The 16,210-nt window shown below is 44.3% G+C and overlaps 1 protein-coding gene across 2 annotated transcripts in view; it reads left to right on the forward strand.

The window, feature by feature from the left end:
* LOC135895796 (F-box/LRR-repeat protein 7-like) overlaps positions 1-12,220 on the forward strand; it is a 42,752-nt gene extending 30,532 nt beyond the window's left edge. For both annotated transcript variants that reach the window (XM_065423969.1, XM_065423970.1), the window contains exon 7: positions 1,178-12,220. In XM_065423969.1, the coding sequence (XP_065280041.1) occupies positions 1,178-1,414 (237 nt within the window). In that variant the 3' untranslated portion in view covers positions 1,415-12,220. The remainder of the gene's footprint in view (positions 1-1,177) is intronic.
* The last annotated feature ends 3,990 nt before the right edge of the window (positions 12,221-16,210 follow it).

Here is a 16,210-nt window from a genome sequence, read left to right on the forward strand (position 1 = left end):
TTCTTTCCTCACTTGCGACAGGAGAGGGTGTGCTTCCGGCCCACTTCTGTCACTTGCGCACGTGAGATTGAGCTCATTGAGCCATGTTCGCCAGCTCACCCTCGCACGCTTTCACTTGGACTTTATACAGAACCTCCTGGCGACGTTAACGCTGGCGGCTGAAATGCGCCTGGAGTGTCCATATAATTGCGATCGGAATAAGAGGCATGAGGCGCATAGGATCGAGAACAGTATGTGGCCGCTCGTCTCACATTGAAATGATGGCGCTCACAGTTTCTTATTCTGGTACCAGCAAATACCTGCCCGGGTCATCGCATGCTGCATTCACAGCTATCGCTGCCAAACCTATTGCGATAAGCGTCTTCACCTGTTTTACAGCGCTAGGTACGTAGTGCCATTGGTAGCGTACCAGACACTTTTAGTAGGCGATAATCCAAACGTGCTGCTGTTCCCTGCATCAGGTGGCGCTATGCGGGCATCACGTTCCACTTCGAGGGCATCCGGCGTCACCCACCAGCTCGATTTTTCTTCGGTTTCCCATCGCCCTTTTAAAACACCCGCAATAGAAAAACAACAAAACGTGTCTTAGGCTGCTGGAGCACCACCAGCACAGTGCGCGTTGATGGCTTATATCGCAATGTTCCAAGCGACAATTTGCATTACATCGATGTCAACAATAGTTGAGTCTGTCAAATGTTTTTTATTAGTTCGGATCGTACATTTTCCTGGTTAGTATGCTTCGTCTCGCGTTTTTTTTCCAAAAAGTATGAACGAGGTTGTGCTGTACTTTTTGTAACTATACCGTGTTCAGAAATTGTTCAATATACAGAATAATTTGATGTAAATAAGTTCGATATAGTCAGGTTCAACTGTACCTGCCAAGGTGGCTCAGTGGCTATGGCCTACTGCTGCTGCTTAACATAAGGTCACAGGTTCGATTCCCAGCCCCAGCTGCTGCATTTCAGTAGGGACAAAATTCAAAAACATCCGTGCACTTATATTTAAGTGCACAACAAAAGGCCACACCTGGCCAAAATAATCTTTAGCCCTCCACTACAAGGTCTCTCAACGCCCCAGTGTTACTTTAGATTGTTAAGCCCCCATGAATCAATCACTTTCTAATGTTGCCTCCATCACCGATACACAACTTTGATGTGACATTCATAAACTGTGGCAGGTTGGAGACCGAGGCCTGGCGTTCTTAGCCCGCCACTGCCTGAACTTGCGCAAGCTGAGCCTCAAGTCATGTGACCTGGTCACCGACCGAGGCCTGCAGGCCCTGGCCTACTTCTGCCGGGGCCTGCAGCAGCTCAGCCTGCAGGACTGTGCGGGGGTGACTGTGGACGGCTACCGCATTGTGCGCAAGTACTGCCGTCGCTGCATCATCGAGCACACCAACCCGGGCTTCCACTGAACAGCACTTCTTGGCCAGGTAGCGAGAATGGATGGAAGGAGGGCTGGAGAGCCATACCTTGGCACAACCAAGTAGTAGCACTGGCACTCGGAACATCGGAAGCAGGTTCACCAGATGAATTCTGGCAAATGAGTTGTTACAACCTGCTACGTGAATTCAATTCCAAAATTGGAACTTTGGCCTGCATTTTCTCTTCTAGCAAACAACCTTTTACCATGAAATCAACAAGAACAGGGTTTTGAAATAATATTTTAGCACTCTGAAATGGTGTGGTGTCTAAAACACGACTGCTGTTTGAACACACATGCTGAGGCCAGCAGGGAGCCTTTCCTTCCGTCCATTCTCTCTGCCCTCGGCCAATGACAAGTGTTGTCTCGTGCTTGTGCTTGGACACTCATCACAGGGCTTCCAAGAACTTCATCTAAAGCCTGCCTCGCGTGGAGCATTTACTGCACGTGAAATTGCATTCTGTGTGTCATGGACACTGCGTCATAGTCATACGCAACACCTGCATGCAACAAATGGTGCCAAGGCTGATCCCAACGGGAGGTGCTGAGGCATGCACCACTGCTACTCCCATTTGAGGCAAAAGTAATCTTGACAAAAGGAAAGCACTTCAATGATCAAGGTAGCTTACCTCTTCAAAAATACCACCTGTGCTTATTGTTCAGGTTTCAGTTAAAGGGGCACTGCAACACTTTTGGAATATTGTAAGAAAATTTTTGCCATCTGTAGACAATGCTTCCACCAACATGCGAACCAAATGTTATGCTGCGTGTAGCAGGGAGTACTCATTTGCCCTTTTATGCAGATAAGTACAGTTACTGATGAATTTTTCATGGAAGGGGCCGCAAGATTTTCCACGTTACCAGGCAACCAGAAGCAAATTCGAATGAGCAAAATATATATTTTCTAGAATTTGTGGGTAGATGAAGAGAAAGATACGCTTCATGCCTTGTCGATAATATCCTCACACCAGTGGTACGAAACACAGCCAGCCAGACTTTTGCATCCACTCTGCCTCTGCAGGCTATAGTGTAGTCCGCAGTGGGATGACACTGTTATGAAAAGCGCTGGCAGAAGGGAGCAAGTGCTTCATCTGCCTCTTGCTTCAACGCACATCTGAAAGTTGAAGTTATGCAACCTCCAGTATTAAACTCCTGGGATGACAGCGCATATGATACCACACCATCTCAGCATGTCCGCTCGTTGCCCACGTCACACATTATCTCTGAGCAGGGCGTGCGGGCTGCATATGTGCTCAGCTCCACTGACAGCCACTGCGCCGCCATGGCCCCACTAGAAAAGGAGACGCGTGCTTACGTGCCCTTCTCCCCTTTTGCGGAGATACTGCGCTCATCAAGATGCATCAAAAATTCTCAACTCACCCTCGTACGCTTGTACTTGCACCTAAAGGATACAACATGCAAGGTGTGACAGGATTTTATCTTACTTAGACTTTATCCGGAACACGACGCTGCTCCACTTTGGCGGTCACTCTCGGTCACCAGTTATTTGAGGGGTGCATTTGCAAGCAGCCGCTTGTAATTCAGCCATTTGGATTTGTTATCTCGGTATTTATTATTGCACTGAAATATCATTATGTGAGAATTGAGTATAAACACGCTTCGTTATGTTGAGGTTCTAAATACATGGTGTTCTATGGACAGGTTATAGAAACCTAAATATGTTGTTACATCAAGAATTTTGTTATATTGGGGTTTGCTGTCATCGTCATCATCAGCCTGGTTACGCCCACTGCAGGGCAAAGGCCTCTCCCATACTTCCCCAACTACCCCGGTCTTGTAGTAATTGTGGCCATGTTGTCCCTGCAGACTTCTTAATGTCATCCGCCCACCTAACTTTCTGCCGCCCCCTACTACGCTTCCCTTCCCTTGGAATCCAGTCCGTAACCCTTAATGACCTTCGGTTATCTTCCCTCCTCATTACATGTCCTGCCCATGCCCATTTCTTTTTCTTGATTTCAACTAAAATTTCATTAACCCGCGTTTGTTCCCTCATCCAGTCTGCTCTTTTCTTATCCCTTAACGTTACACCCATCGTTCTTCTTTCCATAGCTCGTTGCGTCGTTTTCAATTTAAGCAGAACCATTTTCGTAAGCCTCCAGGTTTCTGCCCCATATGTGAGTACTGGTAAGACACAGCTGTTATACACTTTTCTCTTGAGGGATAGTAGCAACCTGCTGTTCATGATATGAGAATGCCTGCCAAACGCACCCCAGCCCATTCTTATTCTTCTGATTATTTCAGTCTCATGATCTGGATCCGCAGTCAGTACCTGCCCTAAGTAGATGTATTCCCTTACCACTTCCAGTGCCTCGCTACCTATCGTAAACTGCTGTTCACTTCCGAGACTGTTAAACATTACTTTAGTTTTCTGCAGATTATTTTTAGACCCACCCTTCCGCTTTGCCTCTCCAAGTCAGTGAGCATGCATTGCAATTGGTCTCCTGAGTTACTAGGCAAGGCAATATCATCAGCGAATCGCAAGTTACTAAGGTATTCTCCATCAACTTTTATCCCCAATTCTTCCCACTTCAGGTCTCTGAATACCTCCTGTAAGCACGCTGTGAATAGCATTGGAGAGATCATATCTCCCTGTGTGACTCCTTTCTTTATTGGGATTTTGTTGCTTTCTTTATGGAGGACCAGTTTGCTGTATCGAGGTTTAACTGTAGGTCGATTGATCTCCTGCAGCTTTCAAGGCTCTGTTTTGCCACTGCCAGTGATGTCAAACACACGCATAACAGCCCCTAGACGTCAACCATTGGGCAACTGTTCATGAATTACTCCTGAGCCAACACTCGCACATGCATGCACAGCCTTGCTCTCTTCAATCAAGCAAGCTGGGAAACGATGGCGGTTGATGCATCCCACCCATCCTGCCGCCACTCATTTGTCATTCTCGAACACCTTTGTCAGACGCTAACCATAAAGAGTCACCTTATGTATACTGCGAAATGTAGAAAAAGGACAACGCAATAGGCACAGCATTGTTGTTGCTGCCGCCACAGCCGAGAGAAAACACATTGAAAGGGAATGGAAAAACTAAACATTTCTCTCTTTATGTGTTTGTTCTTATTAGGTCCTTTTGAAGATTTCTACACAAATAGTATATTCAATGAAGGGCATTGGACTTATTTCATTGTGTTGTCATATTAAGAAAAAATTTGTTGCAGGGCCCCTTTGAAAGGTACCACAGATTATTTGCCTCTCACGCTATGCCTAACCATGTTGCACTCAGGTGGTCTCGCTGTGGCGTACCTTGCTTTAGATTGATCTGTTCAAGTGACCCGCATGCAGCATTCGGGATAGTTTCAATGCACATAGTTAGCACGGTGTTTTTTGGCTTGGCGAGAATCCGTTGCCAACGTGAAAACATGTTGGTTGGCATGTCAAATCTCTCCTGACTAGCACTTGCGCAGTCTGTTCACGTGCAAAATGTGCCATGCTGGTCATCCTTATTAAGGCCAGGCAAGAGACTATGCTGGGAACAACCATCTTCCATATTGGAAGAGTGAGCTTGGGAACAAAGGTTACGGTGCTGAGCGGACGAGTCTGCTTAGTGCCATAACTTTTGTTTTTAAGTCATGAACCAACTAGCTCAGCAAGTTTTGTTAAATCGTTTGAGCTTGGGAGTTCGGCTGTCACGGATGAAGCTCCTTTCAGTCATTTATTTACCAATTGTGAGCCACCTTGTAAGATAAGAAAAAGAACACACTCGGTTCTATTTTTGTACAGTTACCTGCGGGACTTGTAAAAAGGTTCTACTGATGATCACGGTTGCATTTTTGCTGCCGGTTTGTAGAGATATATGGCTAACTGTGGTTGAGTACAGCATACGTTGGCATGTAAATTGTACACAGGTTTCTAATGCGAAAGCATACACCAGAAAGCGGGTAGGGCTTAAAAGTATCCCTGCAATGAAGTGCGGGTCCATCGTGCACATTTCATCCTTTCTGTACTTAGTGTGGAGAAGTGCACCGCCAAATGTGGTAACTAGACGGATTACATTTTAATCAGTGTGACACTGCCTTGACCCTCGTGTACATTCACGCTTGAAGAATTTCGGGACAGAGAGACCTGTTCCTGTTGTGATGTGTGCATTTACTGTCATTGGCAAGAGGAAATCAATGCCCTTTCCTCATTGAACTTAATCCCTTTAGGTGCTTTACCCTGTGTTAATATGCACTGACACGTGCAAAATGTGTGTTTTACTCGACAGGAAGACATGACACGAGGGGCTCAGAAGAGTGCCTCGTCTTTCTATTTCTTACTTTTGCTTTTTCACTTTGCGATTCTTCATGGAAACCGAGTGCAATATGTGTGCCTTGTAAAAAAAGGCTTAGTTGCCATGAATGAATGTACCTGTGCAGATAGAGAAGTGATTAGGTGGTTTACTAACGAAAACATAGTGATTGTGAGGCCTTATCTAATGGAGAGTGTCTTCCTTCAAGCACTGTTGTGCTGTGGTGTAACCTTGACCCCTGTGAAGGCAGTGACAAATATTCAGAGAAAGGCTTAAATTGTAGTGGTGAAAACAGTTTTACGAGCTGAAGCTCTGGTTGTACGTTTTGTGTGTAACAAGAACTGACGGTCGCTATAGATGTATCTGACATCATTGTGGCTAGAAGTCAAGATTTGCTTTTTATTTTGTGTTAGTGGTTTTCAAATGCTAGACTTATCAAGCCTTCTATTTCATTCATTATTTCTTCACATATTTTTTAAACCTTGCGTACTAGTTTACAACAACATTCAACGCAAGCATAGGCGTGCCTAGCTGTTTGTTTGATTGCTGTCAAGCTTGACAGTGGGCCTGGTGCTAAACTTGAACAGGTGTGTTTTGTCTGCTGCATGGTTCTTCTCAGCCCCTGCCCCTTATTCTTGTTTTGATATAAGAAATATGTTCATGTACAGAGAAATACAAACTTTCACAACTTTCAGCTGCCTTCAGAGTGTAGAATGAAAAAAATGCAAGTGCATGTTATCTGCAAGTAATCAAAATTAGTAAAGGTCCTTCACTACAGCAGCTCTTGAGCGCCACTGTGCGCATAAACTTAGTAATTGCTGTGTTTATGGAAATATACTCTAGCTGTTTTGTCAGCACTACCATACAGCATTGCTACAGCAACAGGAAGGACATAGCACGCAACGATGGTGCTTGCTTTGCAAATGCTATAGAAGGTGCAGTATGAGTGGTGCGGTAGACGAAGGCAAGCAAGAAATTGCCACTTGAAAACACTTGTACGTATGTCTAAGTGATGAACAATGCAATATTTTCTGCATTTTGGGTTTACTTTGACATGACCAGTGCATACTTTCCAACTATCCTGAATTTTCCTTAATATTTACGAAAGGGGGCTTGTTCTAAGATTTTACGAATTTTGTGTCAAGTTTGCCAAATCAGTAATTCTGTTCACAAATTAGGTGTGGCTCTGCTATTGCGCAAACACCGGATACCAGTGGAGCTGGATGAAGGCCAGTAAAGTAGTGCCGAACCACACACAAGGCACGCCAGCGCCGGCGTCCGCAGCTCGCGTGGCCAACGCCATAGTAGACACTGCAGTTGTCTCCACTCTGTACGGAGCAGTGGGTGAGGAGGACATCGAGGCACCCTAGCAGCCACCAGGGAACTCCCTCTCTCACCTGAACGCCCCCCCCCCCCCCCCTGCCTCATGCGCCGCTTCTCCCCCGCTAGGCTTCACTAGGCTTCACGTCGCTATGCTACGCGATGCTATTTTTATACTCTGCTTTCACTCTCGGCTCTCTCTCTGCCAGCATGGTGAAGCTGCGTATGTCAAGAGAAACCCGGCAAGCTTCTAACAGCTCCACTATAAAAATTTTCTATCATTGGTCCGTGTCTATGCACTTTGAAGTTGTTGAAAGAACATTGCTGCTTCCAGCAAGTTTTCTTCAGACAAGTTCTTGAAGCAGGCCAAATCTGCATCAGTAAAGTAGCTGAAAAATGCACTGTGATCTAAAAACAGTACATTGCTATTCAGTCTTTGATGTTCTAAGTTTGCTGCTGCTTGTGTGTTGCTCCTAAAGGTAAATCGCTGTTAAAAAACGCATCTGTATCCCTCAGAAGTTGTGTATGTGAACAAAACTCATAACATATGTGCTGTTTTGTTGTCGTGTCTGCAAAATGTTGACATATTTTGTTGTTTGTATGTTGGCAGGCGTACCAGTATGTCTTTTTCTTTTTAATGATATTTGCACTCACCTGACTTGTCCTCTGCTCTGCCAAATTCTTCCAGATCAAGAATATTTGATACCATTCGCTAAGTATGAAAACCTGCTGTGGCCAGGACTGAATGGCTTATGAAAATTTCTCAGTCAAAATATGTCAAATTAACAAGCATTTGTAGTATTTGGTGTTTAATTATTATTGCTTTGGTTGTGGTGGCAGTACGCTGACTGAACACACTTAGACTGGTATAAGCCATAATCTTATAAAACTTAGAGCTACTCTATTCTCAAACTCTCATTTTCAATGTGCTGCTTTATTTATTACGTTGACATGCTTAGTGGCAGTTGTTGTGGTTTGTTCTTGTGATGCCTTATTACAGCAATATGTTTTTTGCATGCTGGTCATGTACTTTGAGGTGACAAATGAATTTGCGTGCTCGATTGTTTGCATGCCAGAGTAATTTTGGAAGCTTATCTGGCTGAGCAGAGATACGGGCAGCGGTATGGCAGGAATTCTCATTTCATCAAATGTCCCCAGTAATAAAGAAGGTTCAGTTGTGACATAAGCTACAATTTCCTAACGGATAATTAAGGAGTAAGAGTATCCGTACCCAACACATGAGCATATATGTGCACTCTTTTTGTAGTGCACAAAGTCTGGAATGCATATTGTCACCAACACTCTTTCATTATTGGCAAAAGAGTTTAGGAAATAAATACTAGTGGTTAAAGCTGGTGAAACATGCTGAAGAATGGAATGGCCATTTCTGAGAAATAAAGCAGATAACTACAGTATCTATGCTAGCCTGAGCCACTCTTGATTTTAAACTATTGCACGTAGGGCGGCGATTGGGCCTGGTTTATTATACATTTTCTTGAATAAACACACTGTTTTACACATAACTTTAAAACTGGATGAAACGCACACCATACAGAGTTCGCGTTTTATATCTTGTCTTTCTTAACTGCTGCTCGGCAATGAACTTGGAAATACTTATTATTATTTATTCTGCTGCTAGCATTCTCCTCATGCTGGTCGTGAGGAGCTATTGAATTCTAATTGCATGGCATGCTCAGATTTCTGTTTCTTATTGTACCTGTGTTATACGTGCTGCTTCAGAACTTTGCTATCAAGTTGTTTCGCATGAAGGCACTCGCATTGCAGGGGTTTTTCTCAGTGGCACTCTCGCCTATGATGTCATATTACTCAGACATGTTAAGACTTGTTCTGTTATAGGAATTCTCTCTACTTTGGCTCAGCTCATTTTAAAGCGAATAGCTTTCTTTGGCTCTTTCAGACGTTTCTACGGTTGGTTGATGGTCGGATTCTGCAAGGAATACCTGTGTTTATTTGTTTGGCCTGTTTGCTTGCTTTGAACATTGTTGATGGTTTCTGCACTTTTTTTTTTTACTTTTTAGTGAACCTTTAATGCTTGCCTAACAGTACAGGCCACACTTTTCCTTTACAATACAAGTGTAGGTCATGTGGAAGATTCATTTAAATTGTTGGGTGCCCAGTGGGAACAACTGATGTTATTAGACTCCAAAACGAAATAAGAAAGCTTGGCGCCTAATCTTTCATCACTGGACATTCACCTAACCCATTGCTGACAATTACATTGAAGTGAGGAAATCTTAAACCTTATGTCAGCCTGAGTATCAATGAAGTGTTTACTGTAGGAGTGGATATTACTGCACATTTCCTACCATTCCACGCACTTGAGGTTTAGTTGTTACAAGTATCTGGTGTCGTTTACACTGATTCATGCTGAGTTTTTTTTTTTTTTTCCTCCCTCTTGTAGTCTTATGCATGTACATTTATTTTCTTGAAGGACCATTCAAATAAGGCTTTTCATGGGGTAGAAACAAACTTGGAAGCAAGTTTCATGATAGCTTTGGCTTAACAAAAGATTATGCGATTACTTTGTAGGCCTAAGCCTCCACATGGTCCAGAACTACTCATTCATCATCACTTCAATATGCCTAATACATAGTTACTGGTGCTTTGAAGCACTGAACGATTTATGATGTCCTGGGAGCCATTTATTTACAAAATAGGTAACGTCACTAGCGGCAGAGTTGTTGCTTGTGTTGCTTAATACTTGAGAGCTGTAATGTCCTCATTCCAGAAGTGCGCAGACCGTTTCTAAAGCTTATCTAATGAACAGAGCTCTATGCTGCTTGAACTCTTGCCTACCTCTTCTCTTTCTTGCGTATTATGTGGTGTGTTGCTGGAACGAGGAAGGAATGAAAATGTCAATAATATAGTTGAATGCCATGTATAGTCTCAAATGTCTGGCATGCTGTTTCCGTCATGCAGAATGTCAATAGACACTTCGAAGGTTAAAGAAAGAAAATACGAAATACTTGGCCAGTTGACTTTTTTGCACAATGAAAACTTCACCTCAGTGGTGTGTGAACCAGCTGCAAAGGATGAATTAGGTTCTATGCTGGCTTCTAGTGCAGGGCAGGTAGAGTTGGTATCTATGTGAACCTGTGAGAGTAGCATGCCGCTAGTGGAACGACCGCGTGAATTCTGCCCAAAACATGTCAAAACGAGATCACAGGAAGCATATTTCATTGAGGAGTCTATTTTTACTTTGTTTCAGTCATCTGTGATTTTGATGCAATTGTTTTAAACACTGAAGGAAACAGACCGGGATATACTTGTCGTCATCAGCTTCAACATTATTTTGCGCTGAGCAGTTGTGGTTGCGTTTCAGAGTGAATATAATGTGCAATCATTTTCAAACATTTACTGCAAAAAATTCAAGCAGAAGCCCTTCTGGGAGTTGTCTCAGTATCTGTAAGCACTGTGCCACTTGCTCATCTCCATGCAGCCTGCTGTCATCATCAATGTTATGAAACTCTGAATCCGACCAGTATAAACCCTTATCAGTCGGTGTCAACCTTAGCAGACTTGATTCAACCCTTACCGGCGCTTATTGACCTTATCAGAATTCCCGGACCATTATAAGCCCTTATCACTCTTTAGCACCTTACCTATCCCCATCAAACCATTATCAACCTTGATGACACCCATATAACCCCTCATCACTCCTTATCATCCTTATCAACTCATTAATTGCTTGTGTCTGCATAGTTTGACGTGAAGCACATGAGCCCTCAGATTGGTGGCATTTTGGACGGTGAAGGAATGCCACAACGAAAGGCGTACCCTACGACCACCGAAACGCATGGGGAATATGGCATGTTTGGCATTACATTTTGCAAAATCTGAATTTTCCTGATGTCTACAGTGCTCCAAGTCAGCTCTACATGTGGGCCTAGAGATGACTTTTATTCTAGCATCACCAAATCTTTTGACAAAGCCTTCATAGAAACTGTTCTCCTTTGACATTTGTTTTGTACCACCGCTACAAGACATTCATATGGCTCAGATATATTAACCTTATGCAAGCATGGGTGTTTAGCCCACTGGAAGGGTAAGACATTCGGCTTCTGATCGTGGGGGGGGTAGCTTCGAAACTCGCCACCACCAATGTCTCCTTTCAAATTTATTTTGTTTTATACATTAATTACATATAACCATTCGTCTTGCATGACGGACAGAAGGATAGGTTTCCTCGTTGGGTAGGCACAGAAATGCTTACGCATTTCAGAAAGAATTGTGAAAAAGTAATAATATCCCATGCAATTCTTTTAAAACACAAAGCCACGAATGCCCGGCATTCTCCTTAACTTGCACCTTACTATCTCGCCACGCATGTTAAAAAGCACTGGAGGTGCATGTAGGGACCACATTCATGTCTGTCGTGAGCTTAAAGGCACCAATGCTGAGGATTTGGCCTCAAGATCGCCTACCACAATGTCTCTGCATGAGCTTACATTTTTCATTTCTGCATGGATGTGATAATTAAGTAAAGGTGTACTGAATTATGAGAATACATGTGGAAATTTGTTGGCTGTGACGAGTCTAAATTGCCATAGCAAAGGAGTTCATTGTGCAGTTTAGCAGAGTTGATGGTTCTATGCAATAAGGTACAACAGTTGTTATCAAAGTGGTATATAGACACCTATGCAATGCGTTTTTTAGCACTATTTCTCAAGACATTGCCACTTTGACTGCGATTTTCTCGAGCCACGTGCCAGTTACTTTCTGTGCAGTTACAGTATTTCTCAATAGTGTGCCATTTTGACTGCGATTTCTCCTAACCCACATCACCAGTTTCTGCCCATTTACTTTTGTATTCAGTAGTGAAGCATGTTAAGCTTAAAGCATGTTATGATGGCAGGTGATGCAAGAGTGCTTCTTGTGCTATTTTGAAATTTTTTGTGAGATATACAATGTTGGAGTAATGTTTCTGTGAGATGAAAGGTGCTATTGCTGTAATTTACAGGCGTTTGGTGTTTGTATCCAGTGACAATGCTTCCATTGTGAAGACGAGGAAGAAGCCTTTTTTTTTAATTCTTGCATGAGTCAGGAAAGACAAGTAGATTTTCTATATCTTAAGGAGAACCTGCATCAGAATTCTGTTCTTTCATTCACATAGAAGTGCCTTATTGCAGAACTTGTGCAAGTGCCTTCGAGCAGTCATCGCTATGGTCAAAGGAAATAAAATTGTTACAAAGTGTGTGCCCTGCTTGCACCCTACTGATTCTATTCTTGCACTAACTTCAACATGCGTGGAAACTAGATTTGCTGTTCCATCGTGATTTTAACCCATTAGTGCCCAGCGTACTTTCAGAAGTGCAGCACCATTTCCATTTCTAAATAATTTAAGACAAAACACAGTTTTCCTTGTTAGGCCATTTTGCTAAGAAAGGTCCTGCGAACACGACCACATTGTAGTTTTTTTGTCAGCTGCATGATGTGTTCGATCTATCCATCGCCAAACTTGGAAAAGTGCTGGACATGGCAGGTGCTGCCCTACATACAGCTCCTTTATTTTTTGTAAAGCATAGCATATGCTTATCGAAGCTGAAGTTTTTGGGTAAGCTTTAGAAAAGAAGGGTGTAAATGAACACATGACATTCCATATACATTACATATTTGTACCGTCGCAAGAAAATGAATGCAGGTTTACTTTGTAAAGTATGCTGGGCCTATGTGTATGCTATAGGGGTGTGCTTGATGAAAGAATAAAGCACCACTCGCAAATATATTTACAGTATGAAAAGGTCATCCAACATTAAAAATCAACAAAATGCAACTGGTCGATTTTTCTTGGGCCTTAATAGGTTAAAAACCAGCAGGTCTTCGCGCTACACCCAAACGGCTGCAATGCGATCGCACGTTCAGGTCTCTTACAGTTTCTGACTTCCACTCGGCCACAATAGTTTACGTGACGAGGGATTTTCAAAAAAACTGAATTCCCTCAAATTGTGGGCACCATAGCCTTGATTTCAAAGTTTCAACATGTGGCTGTTTCTGCGATCTACCGAATGAATTGCAATCGCTGTGCCTTGACAGAGCATAAATTCACATTTGTCGTGGGACCTGGGACCCATAAAGATTTGCGGTTCACTGTTCGTGCTATGGCTCGTCGATCAACATTTCAGATGTACCACAGGCATCGGTAGTGGCAAGTTTGTTTGTTGGGGGCAGGGAGGGGGAGGGGGGAGCCAGCATAATTCTCCATTTTCCATGGGGGTGCAGGAGGGCACCCCATGATTTATCGCTCCGTGGTGGTATGAAGTAGCGGAAGACGATGGGGTTGAGGTGAAAAAATATCAAAGGTGGGGTCATTTTCAGCTGCACCCGGGCCTCCTCCCCCCCTTGAGAGCTGCCGTGAGGTACACATGCGAACTTACGTTAGCAGGGCGCAGGTACTACTGGTGGATATTATAAGCATCTCCTTTGAAGTGGGGTGGTGGCGCTGCACCGCCAAGCTCTTTCTCTTATTTTGCCTAATGTCTTGCCCACCGTGGCCTTGCCTATCTTGTGGTATTTTAGTGCCATCTAGTGTGTACTCGTCGAATGACTGCAGTTGCCTCCGAGTTTTCGGTGCACACTTTGGAGTCTCCCTCCCCCCCCCCTTTTTTTAATTATTTTTCATGATTAAAAACATGGCCCACGAGATGCTTCAGGTAAGGTGCCGCAATCCATTAATTTGTGCATGCTATGTATAACTTGCTATCCCAATAAAAAACAATATTGAGTGCATTGGTCCCTCAGAGATCAGCCGCGCCCATCGCCACCTATGCTATTGATGTCTCTACAGTACTGATAAATGTCGGCCGTATTTTGCCAGAGGCTCTATTCTCGACACGCATGGCGGCTGCACGGCCGCCCATGTGAAATTATGTGGCCACCATTATCCGCCATGTTGACTCTGATTGACTGTCGATAGCTCACGTGCCTTGAAATTTGCGCCCAGAAACGGAAGTTTCGCTAAATGCAATTTTGCGTTTTCATCCAAGATGACGAAACGTGACGTGGGCCTGCAAATTTTATTGACTAATGCACATTTTTGGTCCTTGGGAGCTATATTGCGACGTTAGCGCTCCAGAAAGTAAGCGGTAGCGCACAGAAGCCAGTGCAATGCACCTGCAATTTCGCGAATATGCGGTAGCGATCCAACTTAGGCGCCATGTCAGCTTGCTCATCGGCTGGAGGATTATGCCTTGGCTAACGTCGCAGGAAGGGCTGTTTCGTAAACGTCAATTTGACGTTGCGTGACGTTGCCGTTGGGCCGCCGTTACAGAGATCTTACGCCATAATTTATGGTGCGACGAGCCGAGCCGCACGAATTATGCTTATGAGCAGCCATATGCAATGGCGGCCGAGAGGAATGCGTATCGCCACATTTTCCCCGTCGTTTGGGGCAATGAAAATCTCGTTCATAACGCGTACTCGTAGTATTCGCATCGCTCTTGGGTGGTGGTAGCATTTGTGCTTTGGGCCATAAGAGCACGTTTATAGAAATAGTATTGGTTGAACATAGCAAACTTTCTGCAACGTTGTCCACTTTTCACTGCTGCGTTTGTATTGCAATCAACATTGATGCCTCTTCACACAGAAGTTATGACAACGGCGTCGTTTTAATTTATAAAAAGCAGTGTACGTAAGGCAGCTCCTTGAAGTTTCCCGGCCGTTTCTGTCAGCCGAGTCCGGCTGAGTCACTTGCGTTTCGCGAGATATCGACAACACGGCGTAGAACGTGCGCTCATCACCACTGGTAGGTCGCGTATGTTGTCTCAAGGTAGAAAACAAGCGCGTTGGCGCCAACGTACGATGACTTATTCCGTTTTCCTGGTCCACGCATCCTAGCTAATGGAGCAGACGACGGCTTGTGCGAAGCATTTTCGACGGAGTAATCGTAGGATTTGAGCTAGCTACTTTATTTTTTACCGAGGAGGAAAACTATTTTGATGTAGCAATAACGTTAGGTTCGGTACCTTAATTTCAGTTTCCCAGGAAAAAAGTTCAGTTTGCGTCACGTTACGAAAGCAAAACGGGGCCATCAGCGCCATTTTGTACGCGTCACGCAATCAAAGAAAATGGCGGGATGTTCAGAATAGAGCCCCAGACTTCGGAAGTTCTTCAAGTGGTGCTGAGCATACAATTTCTGGTGAATGGATACGACTTAATTACAGTTCGTCTTTAAATTCTGCAGTTGAGATTACATGTGCCCATTAGTTAACTACTGGTTAATTAGCTAACATCACACTACAATTTGTTGTGCAAGTAGTGTCTGCCTCTTCAAAGTATTCAGGTCGATGCGACAGATTTGCACTGTTACAAAAAAAAAATAATGGTAATAAAAGAAATCTCATAACTGTACAACGTAAATTATGGTAAATGCTTTCAGTCCATTTAAATATATCTTTACAGTATGTTCGTCAAACCAAACTCCTCTCTCAGGGGTATTTAGGAAGAGCGAAGGTCATCTTGCAGGTTTCCTCTTGTGCCTTTGAGTACTAGTAATAAAGTGGTCGCATTTGCTCCACAAAGCATCCATCCCCCTCAATGTGCTCCATTGATTGAGCGAGGTTATTAAGAGAATTCACAAATGTTAGATACGGGACCTTTTCCTGAGCCTCCTTCGAGTTCACCAGACCACATCGAAGGAGCGCAGAAGCACATCTACCCCGTTCCCGAGGCGCGGCACGTGCAAACGAGTTGGCATCCTCCACCTCGTGCGCCGCAGATGGAGCTCTTCACTGCTTGACTCTTCCCGAAAGTGTAGCGGGAGCCTGGCATGGTTCTAGGTAACGCAGGTCCCGAGCAAAGCTGTTTTGCAGCTCTGAAACGTCGCCCCCTTCCACCTATTGTGACGGCGCTTGCAAGCCAGCAAGGCAATACCGCAGAGCGACGTAAGCCCTCGGACAATTGGAGCCCAAGGAGCGACCCTCTGCGCCGGGTGTTACACAATCGCACGGGCACCTACCATTGGCCGAAAATGACGACACCTGAGCGGGCTCGCCGATTGGCCGAAAATTCCGTCACCTGAGCGGGCTCGTCGATTGGCCGAACGTGGCGTGACTTCGAGACACCGAAGGGCTTAAAAGCCAGAGACCGGGGGCAGCAAGAGAGCATTCCTTCATTGATCTCTTTCGAGCTTCTTGCCACGGGCCGCAGCGTCCGAGTTGCTGCCGGCACGTAATGACTTTTATGGCTGTT

This window comes from Dermacentor albipictus, chromosome 4 (genome assembly GCF_038994185.2).
Source record: "Dermacentor albipictus isolate Rhodes 1998 colony chromosome 4, USDA_Dalb.pri_finalv2, whole genome shotgun sequence".
Classification (NCBI taxonomy): domain Eukaryota; kingdom Metazoa; phylum Arthropoda; class Arachnida; order Ixodida; family Ixodidae; genus Dermacentor; species Dermacentor albipictus.